The sequence below is a fragment of the Molossus molossus genome, unplaced genomic scaffold, assembly GCF_014108415.1.
Source record: "Molossus molossus isolate mMolMol1 unplaced genomic scaffold, mMolMol1.p scaffold_m16_p_4, whole genome shotgun sequence".
NCBI lineage: Eukaryota > Metazoa > Chordata > Mammalia > Chiroptera > Molossidae > Molossus > Molossus molossus.
The window spans coordinates 5,758,699-5,782,599 of NW_023425377.1; the positions used below are offsets into that span (position 1 = coordinate 5,758,699).

General features: G+C 47.5%; 3 protein-coding genes across 4 annotated transcripts in view; all 3 read right to left on the bottom strand.

Annotated features, from left to right (window-relative positions):
- Positions 1–5,875, bottom strand: part of ATP6V0E1 (ATPase H+ transporting V0 subunit e1) — a 28,858-nt gene extending 22,983 nt beyond the window's left edge. For both annotated transcript variants that reach the window (XM_036240902.1, XM_036240904.1), the window contains exons 1-2: positions 5,737–5,875; positions 326–373 (exon numbers count right to left, since the gene is read on the bottom strand). In XM_036240902.1, coding sequence (XP_036096795.1) covers positions 326–373; positions 5,737–5,840 — 152 coding nt within the window. In that variant the 5' untranslated portion in view covers positions 5,841–5,875. The remainder of the gene's footprint in view (positions 1–325; positions 374–5,736) is intronic.
- Positions 5,876–11,554: 5,679 nt separating this feature from the next.
- RPL26L1 (ribosomal protein L26 like 1) lies at positions 11,555–15,742 on the bottom strand. Its single transcript, XM_036241384.1, has 4 exons — positions 15,612–15,742; positions 15,053–15,229; positions 12,627–12,767; positions 11,555–11,906 (listed from the first exon to the last, which is right to left on the bottom strand). The coding sequence occupies exons 2-4, from the start codon at positions 15,218–15,220 to the stop codon at positions 11,778–11,780; spliced, it is 438 nt and encodes a 145-aa protein (XP_036097277.1). The 5' UTR covers positions 15,221–15,229; positions 15,612–15,742; the 3' UTR covers positions 11,555–11,777.
- Positions 15,743–20,715: 4,973 nt separating this feature from the next.
- ERGIC1 (endoplasmic reticulum-golgi intermediate compartment 1) overlaps positions 20,716–23,901 on the bottom strand; it is an 84,748-nt gene continuing 81,562 nt past the window's right edge. Inside the window, exon 10 of the mRNA XM_036241385.1 lies at positions 20,716–22,510. Within this exon, the coding sequence (XP_036097278.1) occupies positions 22,403–22,510 (108 nt within the window). The 3' untranslated portion in view covers positions 20,716–22,402. The remainder of the gene's footprint in view (positions 22,511–23,901) is intronic.

A 23,901-nucleotide genomic window follows, 5' to 3' on the forward strand; every position in this document is an offset into this window, starting at 1 on the left:
GAAATTAATGTAAATATTGAAGACAGGAAAAGTGTGCTATTTTCTTTTGCTTTTTGTGTGTGTGTGTGTGTGTGCCCTTGACTGGGAATTAAACCTGAGACCCTTCGATCCACAGGCCTATGCTCTAACCCCTGAGCCAGACCGGCCAGGGCCAAGTGTGCTGTTTTCAATCTCTGGGCACCATTTCCAGATGCTACATGAGGGATAAGCTTCGATGAAGTAAAGCTGCTAAGTTTCACAACAATCACGCTCCACTGATTTCATTTTCCATCACACATGTAAACGCCAAGAATAGAGCTTATTATTTTAGGGAAAAACTACTTACAAGAGATAGCAGCACACTGAACAGGTCACCAACATGGTGATGATAACTCTAAAAAAAACCAAACAAAACAAAACATTAGATAACTTGCAAACTATGCCACCAACATTACAGGATGGTTCAAGTCCCCTTCCCGAGTTATCAAATCAGCAAGGACTATGCACCCAGAAAATGCACCTGAATCTGTCCCAACACCTGAAGACTGCAGTGCACCCTGGGGTACATTTAGTAGAGGTTTAAGTAAATAGTTAAACATTTATCTGTATTTGAAGGGATATGTATTTATGCCACAGCTTAGATGTCTAATCCAAACCCACTTGAAACCGAACACAAAAGCTGCAGTGACAATTCGTTTTGACATCCAAGTAACTACCCAACCCATCCTCAAATCTGTCATCTCTCTCTCTTTTTTTTAATCCTCATCCGAGGACATTTTTGCATTTATCCTCAGATAAAGCGGGAGGGAGAGAAAGAGGGGAAGAGAGAGAGAGAAACATTGATGTGAGAGAGACACATCGAGTGGTTGCCACCCACACAACTCCAACCGGGGCCAGGACAAACTGCAACCGAGGTTTTGTTTTATCCTCACCCGAGGACATTTTTTGTTCAGATAGAGTGGGAGGAAGAGAGAGAGAGAAACATCAATGTGAAAGGGACACATCGAGTGGTTGCCACCTGCACGACCCAACCAGGGCCGGGGACAAACTGCAACCAAGGTATGTGCCCTTAGCGGGAACCGATCCCGGGTCTCTCTGGTCCACAGGCCGACGGTCCAACCGCTGAGCCAAACAGGCCAGGGCAAATTTGTCATCTCTTTGCTCATGCCTCCTCTGCACCCTCACAGTCACCAAATGTTGTGGGTTAGTCCTTCGAGCATCTTTCCCTATGTGGATTTCTTCCTTTCCGTTCCCACCCTTAGCACCAAAATTTATCAGTTCACCTGGCTAACTGTTAGCAGAGTCAAACTTTCTTCCTTCCCTTTCATTCTATCCATAATCACCCCAGATTAATCTTTCTAAATTGTTCCTTTCATCACATCACTCTTTGGCTTAACACCTTTCAATGCCCCCCACCATCCATAAGAGTTGTGTCCAACAAGAGGCCTCCATACCCCACAGAGTAAGCAGGACTGTTTCCTAGAAGGAGGGAAGAAAATATCAGAACTCCTATTTATATTTTTAACTCATTCTTTAGAAGTGCTGTGTGTGTGTATTTTCTACAGTTAATATACTGGCACATCCATTCATTCATTCAACAGATTTTCACTGAGTGTCCAGTATGTACAAGGCTCTGGGGAGACAGGAGTGAAGGAAACAGATGAAAATCCCTGCCCTGGTGAAATTTACTTGTTAGTGGGGGAAGACAGACAACAGACAAGTAGGACATTAAACAAACAAATTTGATGGATGGAGCAATCAATCTCTATGCCAGAGTGTCAGTAAGTGCAGAAGGAGAAAAATAAAGCAGAAAAGGAAGACAGAGATGTACAGGGGTGTCGGAGATAAAAGTGCTAAGAGATGTTCACACACTCACGTATTCGGATAAAGCAAATGTGAATACATAACGATGACTGGCTCTAAATGGTGGTGTACACGAGTCATCCTACTCTTCTTGCTGCCTGCATGTTTGAAAAGGTTCCCCATGTTTGAACACAGGAGCTTGGAACTCCTGGCACACCATTCCCTGTGCTGTCTCCTCATCCCTCCCCAACCTAGTGTAAGAGAACCACTATGAAAAACCTGAAGCTTTTAGAGACGTGTGAACTCCTAAAGAGAAACAAGGGAAATCACAAAAAACACGAATGGTCAGGAAAGCTGATTCCAAAACAGACGTGATTTTAATCTTTTTATCCTACCCTTTTGCAGTCGTAGAAAAGAATGAGCGAGAAACAAACTTTAGGTTATACACGAATTCAGAAGTTTTTCCTTTTGCCCTTTTTTCTTCCTGACTCACCAGGTCCTGAAAACCTCATCATCCAATTTTCTGCTTTCTGATGTGCAGGGGTCTTGAAGGAAAGAGGCTGTGACAACCAAGTCTTCCTGCCTCCCTTCACAGGCAGCAACTATATGAAGATGCTCTGCTAGCTCCTTAATGAAGATGTTTTAACCCTTCGAATCAAAACAGCTGTCCTGTTGGTTTTTTTTTAACTAGAGAAACTTTATTAAATGTTAAATGAATAATAAATCTAAAAAGATAAAGAAGAAAGCCCCGCCCAGTTGGCGTGGCTCAGTGGTTGAGTGTTGACCCACGTACCAAGAGGTCGCCGGTTTGATTCCCTGACAGGACACATGCCCAGATTGTGGGCCCGTGTTGCAGGAGGCGGCCAGTGGATATTCTCTCTCACTGATGTTTCTCTCTCTCCTTCTCCCTTCTTCTCTCTCTTGTTGGATCCCCAGGCCACTGCCGGCCCTGGTTCAGGCGATGACACTCCAACCAGATTCATGTGGTGGAAAAAGCCAGTAATGAGAACAGAGCAGAGAGAGGGGAGGACCGGGAAGCAGCCTCCGCCGGGGAGACAGAAAGCGGGGCAGGGGCTACGGGGTGCTGGTACGGAAACTGAGGTGACAGATGGCGGCAGCTGCCGATGCCACTAGCTGTATGTGTCCTGTTTTATTATTTTATTTTTATTTATTTATTTATTTTTATCCTCACCCAAGGACATTTTTCCATTTTTTGTTCAGATAGAGTGGGAGGGAGAGAGAGAGAAACATCGATGTGAAAGGGCCAAATCGAGTGGCTGCCACTCGCACGACCCAACCAGGACCGGGGACAAACTGTAACCGAGGTACATGCCCTTAGTGGGAACCGAACCCGGGTCTCTCTGGACCGCAGGCCGACACTCTAACCGCTGAACCAAACCAGCCAGGGCCAGCTGTCCTGTTTTAAAAGTTCACCATAGTCCTTGAAACAATTCAGCTCCTTCATGTATTTTAAAAAATTAACTTGCAGCCTTTTCAGGACGTAAAGGAAAACTAGTACTAATTTAGTACTAACATTTCCACTTTACAGTGAGGAAATGGGAATGTGGAAAAGTTAACTAAATTGTCAAGGTCACAAGGATCATCCAGCTAGGGGCAGAGTTTCTCAAAATGTAATAGAGTAACTCCTAGGAGACACAGTGTTTTAAGACCTGCTCAATCCTGCCAAGAGCAGGAAATACAAGGATTGGGGTGGAGGCTGTGACTTAGACCTGGATAACATGTCACTAGCAGGTCAAACCTGAATCATGATACTAGGGCTAGAAACTGAGTAGCCCATGCACTACAGGAGGCATTTCATTACCCGGGATAACAGAAGTGGCATCAAGCCCCAAGGCTGAGCAGGGTGTGCTCCCGATGGGGGTCTTTAAGAAAGGAGTGGTCAGTGCTACCAGCACATTAGAAAGTGCTTTTCTAAGTATGAAGGCTGGACAGGCAGACAGTAGTGTGTAAGGCAGTGATTTACAAGCTTTGTCGTCTCATGGGACACAAACTAATTACTAAAATTCTGCACACACCAAAAAGTTTTTTTGTTTTTTTTTTGCCAAACTGACCAAGAAATAGGTATAATTTTGATTTACAAAAATAAAAATAAAAATAACCCTGACCGGTTTTGCTCAGCTATTAGAGCGTTGGCCCTCAGATGGAGGGGTCAAGGGTTCAATTTCCAGTCAAGGCCAAGTACCTGGGTTGCAGGTTAGATCCCCACACTGGTCGGGGTCATGCAGGAGGCAACCAATTGATGTTGTCTCTCTCACATTGATGTTTCCCTCTCTCTCTTTTCCCCTCCCTCCCTTCCATAAATCAATGGGAAAATTTCCTCGGGGGAGGATTAACAAAAAAATAATAGTAGTAGTAATTACCTACCCTTTTGCTCCAAAGTAACTTTTTAAAAAATCAAGTGCTTATACTTGTATATGAGGAAGAATCTACCAGTCAGATGCAACCTGACCAATAAGATGTAACTCTACTATGACCTACATTTATGCTTCAAGACAGGGCATTCACACCTGACGGCTACTGTTGTGTTGGCTGTTATAATTTTTTATTTGACAATCTAAAGGGAAAGAGGTCAGTGCCCCTGACTAACTAGCAGGGACTCATGTTTTAAAAATTCTTGCGGCACAACAGTTGACAGTTGCTGGTGTAATGAAACAGTTGAAGACAGAAACACAACCAAGAAGGGCTCTGCTGTTCTCCAACTCCAGTAGGAGAAACAAGTGTAAGAAATTACATTTGGTTAATATAAACTGTTTTCATAGCCCCTGAATTCTGACACTCTACTTCATCTATTACTGGCTGGAAAGATGGGAGGGAGGGCGGTAAGGGGGACCTGACGCTACCAAATGATAGAAATTCACATACCATTTTTCCTTCTGAAACAAATCATATTTTACTTTCAAACCAACTGGAAGTAACAGGTCTAATACAAATTTGTTTAAGAGAGCAAAAGGGGTTCAGGTCCCAAAATATTAAGGAAGTAATAGTTATTTTCTTTCCTTTAATAAAGGCAATAGAATTAGCCACTCAGGAGAGATTTATTGAATGCCTACTCTGCACACAAAGCTCTGTGAAGCCACCCATTCATTCCAAAGAATAAAAAAATGGTGTTTCTCACACACGGTGACTTCAGTCTAAGTTTCACATGATCTTGCACTCAGGAAAAATGACGAAAAGGCAAAAGAGGAACTACAAGGCAAAAAAAAAAAAAAAAAAAAAAAGTGTGTGCTATCTCCTTTGAAGATAAGCCTCTATTTCATACTACAATAAAGTTGACTTGCAAAACAGATTAAGCTCTAATCAACACGGGAAGACGTGTCTTTCTTAACCTATCACTGTAAGAACTCGTTACTCACACACAAGAGTGGGAGCGCCTTCCAAAAGGTGTGACGCAGGGGTTTCTCAACGATACCTCCCGCTCTTCTTCGGCAATCGCCTCGCTTTAGCTCGGGCCCCAGCCACCTCCAGGCGCCCGCTGGATGCGAGGCCTGGGCTGCACGTCGCTGCACAAGCTAGTCCTGTGCAACTGCGACATGGGGGGCGCAGAGAGCAATTCCTGTTCTACTTATTCGATTCCTTCCTTTAGGCAAACGAGGCCTCATTTGGATGGAGAGCAGGGCTAAAGTCATCTAAGGCCGAACCCCAACGTCTTCTTGGGTGGGCACAAACCCACGTCCGACTACACCCTCCCCCCAGAGGGCCGTGATCAGAAAAAAAAAAAAAACCCGAAACTCCTTGCCAAGAATGGTCGGCCGGAGGTCACCCTGCTCCCGCTCCGGCCGGGAGTCCCTGAAGCAGCCGCGAGAAGGCAATCGAGGGCTGGACGGGGGCCGGGGCCACCCCGGCAAGGTCCTGGCGGCGCGGGGGCGCCCCTCCCCCGCCCGGCCCGCCGCTCCTCGCCGCGCGTCTCTCCGCAGGCGGGCCTGGCGCACTTACCCCCGGTTGGGACCCTTCGGGATGAACCAGGGCAGCAGGAGGCCGACGATGCTCCAGAACACACTCATCACGATCAGGGGCACCGTCAGGCCGTTGTACGCCATGGTCGCCGCCCGCGCCGCAGCCCCTGCCCCGCCGCCGCCGCCGCACTTGGGTCCCACCCGGAAGTGTCAACACCGGGCCGCGTGACCAGCGCCAGCGAGGACCCGCCTTCCGCGCCCCCACGTGACCGCGCGCCGACTCCGCCCCTCCGCGGCCGAGAGACAGAACTCCGCCCTCACCTGGCGGGTCTGCGGACCACTGCTGCGTGGAGGGCGACGCTCCCTGGAGCCCCAGCGTGAAGGGTCCAGGCACCTGGGGCTAAGAACGCGGCCTGGGGGGGAGTTGTAACTACCACCCCCACTTTGCAGGTGAAGAAACGGAGGCCCAGGTTAAGGGTCTTGCCCAACAACGCCACAAAGCTCGTAAGTGGCAGAGCCAAGATTCAACCTCTACTGGTGTGATATTCAAGGCCAGTGCTTTTTTTGTTTCTTTTCATCTTCACCGGAGGAGATAGGTTTATTGATTTTATTTTATTTTTTAATTTTTATATTTATTGATTTTAGAGAGAGAAAAAAGGAGAGAGAGAGAGAGAAAGAAACATCAAAGTGAGAGAGAGACATTTCAACTGAAAACCCACAATCTGTGCCTCCACTGGGAATGGAACCCTCAGCCCCTTCGGTGCACAGGACAGTGCTCCAACCAACTGAGCCACCCAGCTGGGGCTGTGCGTGTACCTTAACCAACCCTCTGGAGGGCAAAGTCCTTGAGACCAGGCACTGTTTTAGTGATCTATGCTCCTTTGCGGCACTTGATTCGTAGAATGTGCTCAATAAACACTTGTACAACTGCAAGAAGGAGTGAGATCAGCCAGAACTAAATTAGAGGAAAAAAGCTTGCTCTTACTTTCTTCCATTTATTTTATTTATTTATTTATTTATTTTTATCCTCACCCGAGGACATTTTTCCATTTTTTGTTCAGGTAGAGTGGGAGGGAGAGAGAGGAGCAGAGAGAGAGAGAGAAACATCGACGCGAAAGGGACACATCAAGTGGCTGCCACCCGCACAACCGACCAGGGCCGGGGACAAACTGCAACCGAGGTACATGCCCTTAGCGGGAACCGAACCCGGGTCTCTCAGGACCGCAGGCCAACACTCTAACCGCTGAGCCAAACCGGCCAGGGCCCATTTATTTATTTTTTTATTAAATTTGTTTGTTGTGGATATATATAGTCAACAAGTGAAAGCAACACAAATCATATATAGATAACAAAAAATTTACTATCTTAACCATTTTAAGTGTACAGTTTAGTCATGTCAAGTACATTCACATTGTTGTGCACACAATCTCCAAAACTTTTCAAACCCATTAAACAACTCCCATTCCCTCTCTCCCAGCCCTGGCAACCACCATTCTGTTTCCTGTTTCTGTAAGTTTGACTCTTCTATGCCCGATATAAGTAGAACCATATGGCATTTGTCTTGCTGTGTCTGGCTTAATACACTTAGCATAATGTCCTGAAGTTTCATCCATTTGTAGCACACGTCACAATGCTGACTAATATTCCACTGTACATATATACTGCATTTTGTTTCTCCATTCAACTGGCAATGGATATTTGTGTTGTTTTCACTTTTTGACTATTGCACATTTTTTCCTGTTTCTTAATGCAAATATTTTCTTTTAAGTTGATCCCGTTAACTAACTTTTGTCTTGCCTTCTTGGCAGCCTTTTTGAGAAGCAGATGTTGGGGAGCACAGGGAAGTGGCTGTTCAGACACCAGTTCTGTGCCTTTTATCCTCTGTGAAATGAGAAAAATCCTTAATCTCCGTATTATATTTGTGATCTAGTGTTGGCCAATAGCTCCCTCTACCAGTGAATCTGTCAAAAACATTTTATCATACTGTCCAAATGAAAACTGTAGGGAAAGCCAGGAACTCAGATTCAGTCATTCTGCCTTCAAGGCACTTAGAGTCTGCTTCAGGAAATGAATCAGACTCTGGGCAGTATGGACCAAAGACCCCTGAGGAGTCCCTATGACTCTTCCAGCCATCAATGAGGGCCTCTCTTTCCTAACCATCAATCTGTATGATGCAGAATTTCCTTCCTGCAGCTGATTGAATGAAGTATTGTAGGAATCCACTAGCCAGACATCAAAGAATTTTGTAACAATGTACACAATATCACTTTTTTTTTTTCCTCACTAGAGGACAGTTTTGCATTTACTTTCAGATACAGTGGGAGGGAGGAAGGGAGGAAGAGAGAGAGGGAGAGAAACATCACACATGACCCCAACTGGGGCCGGGGACAAACTGCAAAGGAGGTACATGCCCTTAGTGGGAACCGAACCTGGGACTCTCTGGTCTGCAGGCCGACACTCTAAGGGCTGAGCCAAACCGGCCAGGGCCACAATGTCACTTTACTTGTTACATTTTTTTTTTCTTTATTGATTTTTAGAGAGAGGAATGTAGAGGGAGAGAGAGATAGAAACGTTGGTGAGAGAGAACATCGATTGGCTGCCTCCTGCATGCTCCCCACTAGGGATTTGGCTCACAACCTGGGCATGTGCCCTGACTGGGAATCGAACCTGTGACCTCTTGGTGCATGGGTTGATGCTCTACCACTGAGCCACATGGGCCAGGCCTCGCTACATTCTTTTTATTTTGGAAAAGATTGTTATTTTGTATTAAAATGTTAGTTCTGTTAACATGTTTTGGGTTTATTATATGTTAAGATTTTATTTTACTTTCTAATATGGTAAATTATGTGATAGATACAACCCATATAAATGTAAGCTTTTGGGGTCCTCAATAATTTTCTTTTCATTAATTTTAGAGACGAAGGGAGAGGGAGAAAGATAGAAACATCCATGAGAGAGAACATCCATTGGCTACCTCCTGCATGCCCCCCACTGGGGATCGGGCCCACAACCTGGGCATGTGCCCTGACTGGGAATCGAACCAGCGACCTCTTGGTGCATGGATCAATGTTCAACCACTGAGCCACACTGGCTGGGCAATACTTTTGACATGTGTAAACAGTTGTTGAGACCAAAAGGTTGAAAACCACTTCTAGAGGAAAAGCCTCTGAGGCAACCCCAATAGGATAAAGTAAATAAGAGCTTACCAAAAGGCTATAGTGCAAGCCCCTAGGAGCCCCTCTTGCCTAAGCCCTGTAAATAAAGATTGGCATGCAGAGTCACAAAGCCATGGAGTCATAAAGTTCCTTCTAAACTGATCAGGAAGGTTGGACGTTAGTGGAGAAGCTGAACGCCCCAGCATGCTTCACTTGTCCTTTGCTCAGCAGGTATGTATGGAACATGTGCTGTGGGCAGCTGCCACCAATTATAGCATCTACCATTTGAGTGACGCCCATGTGCCATTGAACTAGGTGATTTTTGAATGACCTGTTGCATTCAATGCTCACAACACCTATTACGGAGATTATCCATTTTACATATTAGGAAAAAGAGGCTCATCTTTGTAACTTGTCCAAAGTCTAGCTGTTTTAAGTGACAGGATTGGGATCTGAATGTAAGTCTTCATAGCTCCTGTTCTACCCACTAAGCCATGCTGCCTCTCTTATTTCAAATAGTAAGTCAGCAAAACCCCCTAAATTATACACTCCTCGACAAGATAGAGACCTCTACTGCATAAGACGAGACCTCTGAAAACCTGTTCTAGAGTTACGACGTGGCTGATTTATTTCTAATGGACAAAGAATATTTTATTTAATATTTGTGCATGTTTATATATTTTAATTGATTTTTCTTTAAGTGAGAGGAAGAGAGAAACATCGATGTGAAAGAGAAACATCAATTGGCTGCCCCTACCCCCTCACGTGCTCCCCAACTAGGAATGAAACCCTCAACTTGGGCATGTGCCCTGACCCGGAATCAAACCCGCTACCTTTTGGTGTACAGGACGATGCTCCAACCAACTGAGCCACACCGGCCAGGGCGGCATGTTTATATTTTAATCAAAGTGTTCAGGCAATAAATCCACCTCACAAAGCTGTTTCAATCTGCCTTTCTCATGAAGAGTTCTTCATTGATCAAACTTTTAGCAAACACCCAATCGTATATGCATAGACTATTTCTAGGAGTTCACAAAGAAGCTGGAAACAGTGACTGTTTCTTGGGAGAATTGAGTGCCCGAAAGTCAAAGTGATGAGGAAGCTTACTTTTCACTGTATACCTTTCGTACCTTTTTATGTTGTATCATATATAAGTATTACTTCTTTAAAAAATACTAATTTAAAAGAACAAGGAACAAAGACCCAAGCCACCAGCAGATGGGACCTGCAGATGTCTGCAACATCAGCAGAGTCTGGTGGACTCTTGGTTAGTAGAGTTCTGTCTGGTTGTCAGAAGATTCAGTTCTTGCCTCCCCAACTCCCACTGACAGCTCTGTAGCTGAACATCTCCTGTCTCAGTGCCATATGAAAGCAGTCATTCAGAAGCAGCGGTCTGAAGTTTCAGTCTGAAGTTTTCCCAAAATAGCACAAGGGGACTCACTCAAGTGAATGGCCATCTGCAAATTTGATGAAAAGGTCAGTAGGAAACGGCTTAATTCATTCATTGCAGGAAACATGCTAATACCCAAGGGCGCGAATCTGTATAGACAGGCCCACCCAGCTGGTACTCTCCAGCCCCCATTTCCTGCAGCCGACAAAACACAATACTGCTGCCCTCAAACCCTCCCCATTCAAGAACCAGCGTTTGTCTGAACTCCCTTGAGAAAAACTTTTCCCTCTGCACCTGCAAACAAACCCACTTCTATTCTCCTTTCAAAGACAATAGCTAAACTTTGCTCAACTCTCTGCTTTTACATGCAGTATCTCAAGTAATAAGCTCTCAAAGCTCTTATCTCGTTTGTATCAAACAAGTTGCTGAAAACAAGCCAGATCTGACTACTAGGAAATATAATTTTAACAGTATTGGCTGGAGCCCAAGGCTCAGACCAGACATCAGAATTTGTTCTGCCCTGGCCAGTTTTGCTCAGTGGTTAGAGCATTGGCCTGTGGACCAAAGGGTCTCAGGTTCCATTCTGGTCAAGGGCACATACCTGGGTTGCAGGTTTGATCCCCAGCCCCGGTCAGGGTCGTGCAGGATTTTAGATGTGGCCCTGGAGCTAAATTGTGAGGAATAATTTTATTAGATGTGGAATCTAAAACTCAGATGCCAGTGGGGTCCAGGCATTTAGGGTACATGGAGTGAGCTGGAAAGGGAGCAGCCAGCCCCTGGCTCCACACCTGAAGGCTCTACAGGATCAGGGCCCCGTGCAGCCAGAGGAAGCACAAGATCTGATTTCTCTGTGGATCTCATAAGCCTTAAATGTTGGATATTAACATTTAAAAATCCTGAAAAGCAACAGGGCAAACAAAGTCTCTGTGAACCCATCCTTGCCTACAGGACATCAGTTTTCTGGTTAGTCCCAGGAAAGAGGAGTGACATTTCAGTCACATGGAAATGGCACTTGCAATGTCAAGACCTTGGGCAGGGAGCCTGGCTAGGGGCTGCATGGCTTTGGTTGGAGCATGAGGAGAGGGCGATCCGCAGGCCTGAAACATGGGTGTGTGAACAGCACCAGTGGCTCAGTGGGGCCACATTGTTTCAGTTCGTATAGTGACCACTACTGAGTGGAACAAACCCCTGATCAAGGACCAGCCCTGTCCAGTCTATCCCATCAGCATGAGGGTCCAGCCAGGAGCAGGGCCATCCCATTACTGTTCTACTGCCCCACAGATTAAACACATGAAAGAATAGCAATAGGGAAGTGATAAGAAGATGAATTTTATCTATAAAACAATGCAAAGTCCACTGGGAATTAAGAAACATCTCCAATTTTTATTCATAAAATTAATCAAAACAGTAACAATAGATTTACAGAGCCACATATCAATAACAAAACAGGATGGAAACAAAATACTCCAGAGACATCTTGAAAAGTTTCAAAGGCATACACACCAAACTAAACCTGTGGATGCACACAGGATATATTTACTCCTGCATTTTCTCAATAAGTTCTTCTTTATATTTGCCTTTCTCTTTTCCAACTTGTCGAGATTTGGCTTTGCGTTCAAGAATTTTTTTCCGATCTTTGTCCAGTTTTAGCCTGGTGATAACCACCTGTTAGGAGTGAGGAGACAAACAGACCTCTGTGTTTTCAGTGGCAAGGATCTATAACCATGATTAGTTTGTACAGCAGAGGCTCCCTCAACAATAGTAGCTTAGCTTCCTCTGCTGCGCAATCGCCTACCCCCTAATTCCTGAGGACCCAGGAGACCATTTAGATAGTTTAGTGACATGAAATATCATTTGGGCTGGAAAAAATGATGCTACCAACACATTTCTGGTTTGTCTAGCCTCCCTTGGCTGGCAAAATGCATTAAGAAATATCTTTACTGCTGCCAGCTACTGGACAATACAGAGATCGTAGGGTAAGAGCCCAACCATTCTGAAACACACAGGCTAAGGATCTGAAATTCCGGGGGAGAGACCCTACAATACAGGGCACAAGGTGGGAGCACAAAGAAGGAACAGCATATTCCACCAGGGGAGCCTGAGGCCACAGGAAGAAATGGTCTCTCCTCTCCCTCTGGACGGTATCTGGTGGGGAAGTGAGGTCTGGAATGCCTGGCACCCCTTTGCTCCCTCCTTGAAGACAGAACCTTCACCAAGGATGATAAAACAGTTAAGAAAAGAATTTGGGTCCTTGACGGTATCAAGCCAGTGACTCAATCTGGAAGTCCTTGCAAGGGTCCCATGTGAACAGGACCAACATGTCAACAACTCTAACAGTTGCACTATGCTATGTGGCTGCTACCACTGCCCAGTCCCGGGCCATACCTTGCTTGGGTGAATGCCCACGTGGACAGTTGTGCCGTTAGCCTTCTCACGCTGCACCCGCTCGATGTAGATGACGTATTTCTTTCTGTACACCTGTACTACCTTGCCGATTTGCTGACCTTTGTAGTGTCCTCGGACCACCTGAGAGAAAATACAGAAGAGAACCACCCTCATTTCTAATTCATGAACATCACAGTGAAGACACTATCAGAAACACACAGGCTAAGATACAACCATTTGTACAAAAGCAGATTAATCCTGGCAGTCAAAAGTCATCTATTTTTAGGTATAAATCTGCTTTGTGTTATTCTAAGTCAGGTGGAATTTCTCTACTTGAATTTTTCCTTTTCATATCTGAAGAATACTGAATTCCTTGAACTAGGATGGCCATCATAGAACTAATCCTGAGCCCTGGCCGGTTTGGCTCAGCGGTTGGAGTGTTGGCCTGCGGTCCAGAGATACCTGGGTTCGGTTCCCACTAAGGGCACGTACCTCGGTTGCAGTTTGGGGTTGTGTGGGAGGCAGCCACTCGATGTGTCCCTTTTATGTCGATGTTTCTCTCTCTCTCCCTCCCACCCTCCCTCCCTCTATATCTGAACAAAAATGGAAAAATGTCCTCCGGTGAGGATTTTTAAAAAAAAGAGCTAATCCTGAGAGTAAAAGATATAATCAATGTACATCTAAAACTAATACAATGTAATATATCAGCTACATCAAAAATACAATCACTCTGATATCTTAAAGAACAGTTAGAGATTATATTGAGACTCATGCAACCATTTAAAATCCATGTTTTTAAAACATAGTTTATTACCTAGGAAAATGGTCAAGATATAACCTTTAGAGAAAAAAAGGGAATACAAAGCTATATATAGAATAGAATCTGAATACGAATCTTATATGTATATGTTTCATATATATACGCTGTCCCCAAAAATGTATTCTTTGAATAATTATAAAGCCAGTGTTTATTAAAGTACACTTCATTTTCAGAATGTAATAGAATCTACAGACATCCTGTATGGTACCTAACATGATGAGGTTGAAATGTATCCAAATATTGATAATGGCTGTCTAGGCAGGAAGTAGGATTACAGTTGACTATTTTTAGAATTTAATTCTTCCAAACTTTAAGATTTCTACAATTAATTCAAATATTTTATAGTCAAAAATATTTTAATTTTAAATTAAAATCTCATGGGCTATTTTTACATATTAAATGTCTGCTCCAACTCTATTAAAAAATCAACTAGATTACGGTTTCCCTAAAGGCAACAGCCAATTAAACAGTAGCTACAATATAGATAATGTTCATTAATAAACATAGAGAAAATACCTCATATAAAGAACTGAAGAATGTCAGCACTCCTAAAATGTCTACCTAGGTTGTTCAGCTTCTTTACTAAAATGATGCTCAGGTTGAAAAGAGAACAGCCTCCAATGAAAGCCCACTACACTCTACATGACCAGAGACTCCCACATGGAAGTCTGTGAAAAGCCCCTATTAACTATCATCAAGACTGAAGAAGGACGTTGATAAAGAGTCCAAAGGAACAGCGTGGATAGAGAGAAGTGGGCAAACCCGTGACCCAGTAGGCAGACAGACTAAACTGAATGAGCTGAAAAGGTGAGGAAGAGGCAAGGATGATATCCAGTCTGGTTGGGCAACTGGACGGATGGATATGCTTTCCCCAGAGCCATGGAACATGGGAGAAGAAACAGATTTTAAGAGAAAACGTTAAATGTAAAGTGACTGGAGACATTCCAGGGAAGACTTCCATAAAGAGCCAGAAAGAAGGCCAACTGGGCCAGTGACAAAGACCTGGGAATGATCCCTGCAGTCGGGTGCAAAGAGCCACCGTGAGCAATGCCTGGCAAACTAGCAGCCCGGGGCTAAGTCAAAAAACAGAGTTTTGCTTGGCTGACATACTATTTTTTATCCTCACCCGAGGACATTTTTCCATTTTTTGTTCAGATAGAGGGAGAGGGAGGAAGAGAGCCAGCGAGAGAAACAGACGTGAAAGGGACACATCAGTGGCTGCCTCCCGCAGGCAGGACCCAACCAGGGTTGGGGACAAACTGCAACCAAGGTACGTGCCCTTAGCGGGAACCGAACCCAGGTCTCTCTGGGCTGCAGGCCCACGCTCTAACCGCTGAGCCAAACCGGCCAGGGCTAACATACTATTTTTTAAAATAAATTATTAGAGAATTGAACTTTAATGCTCTTAATTAGGCTGGGCAGGCGCTCCCTGGTGGCTCTGGGCCCCCATCTCCGGTCTGACACACCTGCAGGGTCACAGTCTCTGCCAGGGTGCCGAGGGCAAGCGAGGTCTATGACTCCCCATGTCCAAGCACACAGGACGTTTGCAGGCAAAGGCGGAGCCTGCGCGCTTCGCTCTGGGTAACTCCAGCCGAAGGAGACGTACCTGGACCTCGTCGTCCTTGCGGATGGGCATGGAGCGGACGTTGTACTTCTGCCGCAGTTCTTTGGAGAGGGGGGAAGACATGATCTTCCGACGCACGTGGGAGGGGGCATTGAAGTGGCGTTTGCGGTTTTTGCTACGGTCCGAGGTCACGAAGGGGTTGAACTTCATGGTGGCCGTCTGCAAAGAGCGGCGAGGAAGGGGTGCTCAGTGGGGTGCCAGGCCGGCTCTCCCGCAGGCACCCCTCCCCATCCCCGCGCAAGGGCCCTACAACAGGGGGCCTCGGGAGAAGGCGACTGAAGAGGGGGGCGGGGGTGTGAGGCGTTAGGGTGTTAAATGGCGCAAGGCGAGCGTGGGGGGTGTGCATGCTCAACCAGGGGGGTCGTGGGGAGAGGGGGGCACTGACGCCTGGGGAGGGAAGGCTCGGGCTAGACAAGAAAGCATGATTGGGGTCATTCAGAGAGCTCTATGGGGAGACGGGTAGCCCCGTGGAAGGTGGGGAAGGGTCTTACGCGGCGGGGGGCTTCCCAGGCCCAGAAAACACCAGCCCCTACGCACTCACCTGCCTGGTACCGGAAGTGGTCAAATAGTGCACGCGCAGGGCAGATAGTGAGGCGTCCTTGCCGCGCAAGCGCAGAAAGAAAGCGGCGCTCCATTCCCTCGAAATGAAGCTGAATGGCGCCCCCTGTGGCTTGGGGTGGGATCGCATATCTCGTTTCCAGGGACCACTAGACTGGTAAGCGGCCCTAGGGGTCATGCCGGGAACCCCGAAGAAATGGCACCTCTGGGAGAAGGGGCCTTCTTTTGTAGGACCTGCAATAGAGGCTTACTGATGTTCTTTTAATAGTCTTTCCTACCCCAAACTCTCTTTGCCCTGTTACCCTCTGCAGAAGTCGGCTAGGCATGTTATCAGGGTGCTGGCAACGTCATGATGCTTCAAATGCAATGTGTTGACTTGGTTTTCGTGCTCCACCACAGTCCTGTAAAACCAGACAGTGGTGTGTTGGAGTCAGGGAATCTGAGTTTAAAGCGAGAACTCCCCCGACCAAAGATTCTGAGGCGTACAACTGCTGGAGTGTGGCTCACCGACCACATGGCTTTGCAAAACTCCCCTCCACCCAAATTCTTTAGCCCTGTTGGGAAGAGCTGGGATTGTAGAGCAGGACATTGACCCAAGTGCCTCTTTATGCTGCTGGCCCTTGGGGAGCCGCCTCCATGTTTCTTAGCCTCAATTTCCTCATCTGTGAAATGGGGATGATCTTAGTAGGTGCCTCATGGAGTTGTTATGAAGACTAAATGAGTTAATTCGTTTAGAGTGTTTAAAACAGTGCCTGGCACACAGCCCTCAATTACAGTCGCCCATTATTCCTGATCTCCCGGAAAGCCCTAAGGCAGGGCTTCTCACTCACCGAGCCTTCGCATTCATACTTTTTCCATTGCCTCCTAATGACGCAAACTGTAAGCTTTCTGTGTTTGATGTAAACACGTGAGATGCACCACGCTGGCTGGAGCTCAGGTTGTGGTCTCCCTGTTTTTGTTGTTACTGTGTGTGTTTGTTTAACCTTTGCAAACGCCTCCAGAAAAGCCAACTCGCGCAGCTGGGACCTTGGGGCCGGAGCGCACCTGCGGGTTTGTTACTGCAGCCCTTCCCCACTCCCCCCAGCCCCGCCCACCCCGCCGCGGCCTGCCTCGCCCACCTCCCGCCCCCCTGGTCCCCCACCTCTGGTCCCCGCCCAGAGGTGTGGGCGCCACCCTACCGTTCTTTAGGCTGAGAAACTTGTGCGGTCCCTGGGAATGAAAGGTCCCCGGATCTAGGCTCCACTGTGCGGGAGACTCCATAGATGGATTCATTCATTGAATGGATTGATTCCTTCTCTCATTTAATTCACATCTATTGAACGCCTATTTTATGCGAGATGCCAGACATTAGAGTTTGCGTTGCCCAGTTAACAGGTGGTAACCCTGAAATTCAGAGAGGGATGTCTTGCTAGAATCAGGCATGTCTCCTGCTCTCCCCCAGTGTGTGTCTTTGACACATACATGGTGGTGAAATTAAATACTAGTATTCACTAATACTCATGGTCACCAGGGCATCTGACTTATCCCTGGACTTGCTGGGTCCTGTTTTAGGTTTCATTCCAGACCCCCCCCCCCCCCCCCCCCCCGCAGTCAGTGTTAGAGACCTCTGGCTTTCAGACTCAGGGAGGATGGCCACACCTGGGCTGTTTGCAGAAGCCAAGGCAGCAAAGTGGAGTGGACGTTGTTTAGGCAACAGCATTGTGTGCCCGTTGTGTGTGTAGGCTCCAAGAGTAAGGAAGTGGGGAAGAGATGTAAGAAAGGAAGATCTTTAACGTTCTCACCAGAAAAAAAAAAGTATGTGAGGCGCTGGAGGTGCTAACACTACTGTGTTAATCATTTCCCAGTATCATTTCTCAATATGTAAATATCAAATCAACACATTGTGCACCTTAAACTAACTTCCATGATATCAATTACATCTCAATAAAACTGGGGACAAAAAAAAAAAAAAGGAAGTCACTTCCCACGGTCAAAGCAGGAGCAGATGCTGCTGTGACTAGGTTCACGTGGAAGGTCAGAGGTTCCTCTCAGAGCAGCTCTTGCAGTGTTCATCAGACCCAAGTCCCCATGCTTGCTCATTCACACACTCACTCACTCACTGGCTCCTTCTCTGTTCATTCACTTACTCCTTTATCACGCTCATTCATTTCCTCATTCACCGACTCATTTACTCACACATTCGTGCATTTACTCATTAATTTAGTCACCATTTATTTGGTACCGACAAGGAGCCACAGGTACAGGGCTAGATCAAAGACATCTAGGGAGGAGGGAGACCTGGTCCCCGCCCCCAGGGAAAGGCAACCAAGTGAAGGAGATCATCACAACCCAAGATAATCAAGGTGTATTCATGACCAAACAGGGCAGGCAGGTATTCACATCCACCCCAGCCACTCCCATAGCTCAGTAAAATTAAGACAGCCATAGTGATATCACCAGATGAGATGATGAGAGCCTGAGGCCGTCACTCTGATGAGGACTTAGTGGGACTGGCTACTAGGTTGCCTCATGGCCACCCTTGGAAACATGCACAGGGACTGGTATAGAAACCCCAGGGCCTAGCACAGAAGCCTGGCACGGAGGAATTGCCCAGGGGATATTTTTATGTCTCAGAGGCAGAGAATGACGTGGTGGGGAAGTGAGTGAGCCCTGGATTCTGATTGGGTTTGGATCTCCACCACTTCCTGGCTCTGCAGCTTTGAATAAGATATTCAGCCTCTTTCTTGGCCACTCATTTTCCCCATTTGAGAAATGGGAATAATGATAGTATTTACCTCATTGGTTAGGTGTCAGGATTAAACAAACCCTTGGCCTAGTGTCTGGCACGAAGTAAGCACTTCATACCTGGTAGAAATGACTGTTTATGAAATGAATGGTTAGCAATGGCTAATTTTATTAGGCTGAGCACTTACTGCCAGACATTGTGCTAACCGCTTTACACACATTACCTCATTTAATCTGGTAAACAACCCTCTGAACTGTCCCTTTTGCAGGTGAGAAAGCAGGCTCTGAGTAAGACGGGAGCAGAGGGTGGACATGACCCAGCATTAGATGCTCAATATGGTTACTATCTTGCAGTCAATACAGCCGATGAGATTCATAGTCATTAACAAAGAAAGGTTAGGTCTATTAAGGGAGGAAAAAAATAAACTACAAAGTATTAACAGCACGATCTCATTTTGTTTATGAAAGAATATCATTAAAATGTGGGCAATGATGATGTCTGATTATTGGGTGACTTTAATTATAGGGGTGACTTTAATTTCCCCTTTTAAACTTTTTTGCTCTTCTCTGACTTTCCTCCAACGGGGTGATGAAGATGTATTATTTGTGTAATTAAACTCATGTTTTAAGGGTTTTCAATTTTTGTTTAAGAAAATTCCCAGTGTTCAGTTTCGCTTTCCTCTGCAGGAAGAAAACAAACAAACAAATAAAAGTACCCCCAGCCCTGGCCGGTTTGGCTCAGCGGTTGGATCATCGGTCTGCGGACCAGAGAGTCCTGGGTTTGGTTCCCGCTAGGGGCACATACCACAAAAAATAAAAATAAAAGTACCCTCTACTTTCAATTTTCCTTTTTGGGCTGGGCGTGGAGGTAGGAGGCGGCGGGGAGGGGGGGTGGTGTTGGGAGAGGATCAGTTTTCCCTTCTGACACAGATCAGATCTTGGGGACTGGGGTGGAACCGTGTGATTCTTCATAACCCTGGAGTCAGGCGGATGTGGGTTTACATTCCAACCTCAGCACCTGCCAGCTGTGTGACCAGAGAGACAAGTTGCTACATCTCTGATCTGTCCTTCCCAAAAAGGACGTCACACTCCATCACGGGATGGCCCTGAGGGCAGACAGACCAGCCTGAACAGTCTCCTTGCCTGGCACGTGAAGCATGTCCAGGCCCTGGTAATAAGAGTTCATTTCTTTTGGTCAGAATAAAGTGTGACCTCATCACTACGTGACAGGAGGCACCTGCCAGGGAGGGAACAGGGTCTTGGGCGAGTGTCGCCCTCCTGACGGTCCCTGCACATCCTGGGCAACCTGGTGCGTAGAGAGCTGGAGCCGCTGGAGAACCAGTTTCTTCAGGGGGATTGGGGTCACTGATGGCCTGCCACACTGACAAAACGTGTCTCTGTTTCTGGCAAGAACCAGAAATTGGTTTCTGAGGCCAGCCTAGGGACTATAGTCAATAACAGTGCGATAACTTGTATGGTCCTGGAAATATCGGAGGGACACGTGGTAAAGTATATGGTTGTCTAACCAACCACCATGCTGCACACCTGAAACTAATATTGAATGTAAACTGGAACTGAAAAACACATTTAAAATAAAATTTCAAAGGGGGGTTAGAAAATTAGTTTGTGACACGTAGTAATAAAAAGCAGCCGCAGCGACCGTTTCTGAGCACCATGGTCATGCCCTTCTCCCCAAACTTCGCACCCACTCTGCGTGCCCACCCGCCCACCCAGGCAGCACGTAAGCTTTTTCCCTCATGGAACCACCAGGACCCCGAACCCAGCACCTCCCCCTGCGTGAGTCTGGGCTATAATCCCCGATTGAGAAACCCTCTTACAGGAAAACACTGGTACCTGCGCTTGGTTAGATAACAGTAAGAACTGGCTTAAGGGAGACATCATGAGACTGACACATCCATACCTTAAATGTTATGTCAACATAAACACATCTGCCAACCTTTCGACCCTTGGCTCAAAGCGGTGGGAAAATGTCAGCCCTGTTCTCAAGGAGATTCTTTTCTCTGGGGAATACCAATATGGAGTAACTACCACTTTTGAAAATTTGCCGGGTACCACTTTCCGGCATGCATGAGCTCATTCGGATCCGGGATAACTAACTTGCACATGTGTAGATTTAATTTCTGCAATAGTCTCACAAGGTGGTGTTATTATTAGCCTTACTTCCACCTGGGCAAACCGAGGCGCTGATGGGTAAAAGAAGCTACCCAGTTAGAAAAGGGCTGATCCGGACGCATCCTGCAGGGACTCAAGGAAGGAAGCACTGAGTCTGAAGAGTGACTTCCCGATCACCCCCGATCACCCCCGATCACCCCCGATCATCCCCGATCATCCCCGATCACCCTCGTAGCTCTTTTCCACATTTCCCAGCATCTCCCCTGGAGAATAAACTTCCCCTCTGGGATCGAGCCCCCGGGCTGCCTAGCCACGATCAAGTAGAAAGAAACACACAGCAATTTTTCTGAAAATCAGCCCTTTAATCTATTTGAACCCAATGGGTGGGGAAAAGAACGAAAAGATTTTCTTCCCCCTTGAGATTTCGTTTATAAGAATAATGGGTCAGAGGTGTGTCTTCCATAGGAAACTGACATCCCCACGTCCTCAACAGTTTTTTGTAAATACATAAAAGTGGAATTTCAACTCCTGCATACCCCACACATGTCCCCGCCCTACCCCGCCCACCCTCTGAGGGGACTCCTTTCCATAGCTGGGTAATGGAACGTAAAAAAAATCCATCTAAGTGGCCCTAGATACCAGAAATAACCAAACGCAGTTACACGCACATCAGTCAACGCAGACGCAAGCAGGGAAGCTGTTCTACTTGGAATCCAGAGCCCAAAATACAAAGGGCAGAGACTTGAGCTATCTATATAGATAAGTTAAAACTCCTTCTCCTTGGCATTTCCCTTAATTACAAAAGTATGCAAACAATCTTGGTACAAATGGAAAACAGGCGGGCGGCTGTCTCCCCGGGACACCAGGGCATACCTGAAATTCCCTGGGTGGGAATGTGCCTGGACCACTGCCCCTCGCTTTCAGGACTGAAGGGGAAGGATGAGGGGGAGAAGGGTAGGGACCCACCTCAGGAGCAAATGGGAAGACAAGGGAGCCACCCCAGGGACTAGGAACGTGCTGGTGTGTGGCCAGCCCATGGGGGAGCTCAGTGGCAAGGGGCCAAAACGGGGCTGCAGAGAGGGCCATGCACTGTGCACCCCTCGGGAGCCCAGAAGGCAGATGTCAAGACCCGGGGCGGGGGTCTGCTTCGCGTCCCCCTCCTAAGGCCTTGGGGCTGATGGCGGCCAGCTGAGAGAGGCTTGTAGCGAAAGATGCTCCCCGTCTGGACATTAGTGCACAAACCCTGTCTGTTCTCAAAGGATGACTTCCAAGTCACAACCAGCCCCCCCACCAAGAGATGCTCTTGTCACACAGCGGGGGGGCTGAGGCACATTGGCTGGGGGTGGGGGTTAGAGAAGCAATGTGAATTGAGAAAGGGGAACCTGCCACCCGCCCACTGACCAACTGCCTGTTGGGAGAAGGGGGACTCAGGCCCGGGCTCTGGTCAGGCAGGAAAGGACGAGCCGAAGCGAGGGTTCGGCCGCGTCTCAGGGGCCTGCTGGAAAGTACCATCTTATGTTGAAGGCGCCAGGTGGGGGGTACCTTTGGGCAGCCTGGGCCAGAGTTGAGAGTCCAGGTCTGTGGGTTGGCTGCCCAGGGGGAAACCAAATGGTGGGGGCTGAGATTGTCAAAGCCTGGCTGAGAGCTGGTCGACATGGACTCTGGGCTGGTCCCGCAAGACAGAGGGACTGGAGCCCTCCCAGGAGGGGTCCCCGAGCACCCCTTGCCTGACTCTGGTTTGGGGGCTCCCTGGGGGAAGGTGCACAACTTCAGGCATCGTAATTCGCCTAAAGTTGAACATGGGGAAAGAGGTAGCTGCAAAACCGTGAGCCATCCCCTATGACCCCCTCCCCCCACTTTGGGATGCAGCCAGATCCTGGGCCAGACAGGGGGCAGGGGACGGGCGCTGGAGGGCCGTCAGTGCATCTTGCCCAGCTGGATCTTCTTCCAGGCCTCGGAGGCTGTGAAGATACACGAGTCCAGAATGCCGGCAACGGTGAAGGTCCCGCCAATGATGGCACAGATCTGAAATCGAAGCGGAGGTCAGAGGTCAGCGCTGCAGGGCGTGCTGGGCCAGCCCCCTTCCAAATCACGAGAGATCTCAGCGAGCGCAGATGCTCTGCTCCATGATACCCACCCATGGTAATCAACGAGGTCTGGAACAGACTCAGGGCTCAACAAGACCCACTTGTTGGATAATGAATTTAATAACAATAAAAGCAATCATCATCAGCGCCTTAAAATCCCATATTAGCCTTCTGAATGAGGAAGGGGATTATTCGACCCATTTCGCAGGTGAGGAAACCGAGGCTTAGTTAGGGAACTGTGCTGGGACTTGAATTCAGGTATGTCTGGACCCTGGAGCCTGTGGTCCTCTCTAATGTATCAGATATCTACAATCCCATTTGCAAATGACAGGATGGAGGTTCAGAAAAGTGGCACCACTGGCCCAAGGTCACACAGCTAGCAAGTGGCAATCCTGGGACTCGAACCTGTGTCTGACGGTCCAGGTGCAGCGCTGCCTGTGAGGGCAATCTGGGGGCCGCTAAGAGGCAGCAGTCAGAGGCCTGCACGCTGCCATTGGGATGTGCAGTCACCAAAGAATCCCACTGACACACGCAAGGTTACAACCAAGGCCAGTGCTAGAGGAGAGAGGGCCGTGGTGCTACCAGCGAGCTCGGGTTAGGGCGGTTCCTTAGGGCACCCTCTCCTTTTGGGACCAGATAATTCCTGCGCACTGAAGGAAGGCGGGCAGCATCCCAGGCCCCCACCCATGAGACGCCAGTAGTGTCTTCTCCTCCCTGCTGTGACAACCATAATGTCTCCAAACATTGTCAAAGTCCCCTGGAAGTCAAAATTGCTCCTGATTAAGAACTGCTGTAGTAGGGGGATGTTAATGACTAGCATCTGAAGTCTGTACTCCGTAATTCCCGCCACGTGATAACCACAACGCACCAGGAGGGGTTTACATGGTGCCTTCCCCATGCCAGGCACGGTCTGAGGTGCTTTGCGCCTCCCTCCCCCAGGCCAACCTAAGGAGGGAAGTGGTGTTCTTATACCTACTTTACAGCCAAGGCACTGAGGCACAGAGACACCGAATCACTTGTCTCAAGCCACAGTAATTTGTTGCTGAACCGGGGACAAAGCTTTGTGGAGTCTGTGTGTGAGTGAAGACCACACCTACGAGGCACCCAACTGAATTCCTCCCTGCGCTATGAAGTTGTACGAACTCCACTTGCGATGGATCGGACTCATTCTACGTGTGACTCAACATCTTCTGACCTACCCGATGAGCTGCTTTCGGGGGCCGTGAAAGAATCCAGGAGCGAATGATGCAAAAGAGAGGTTCAAAGAAGGTTTGCAAGAGAACTTTACATGTGTTCCCCCCTTGAACACACACTTGACGCCGTTCATAA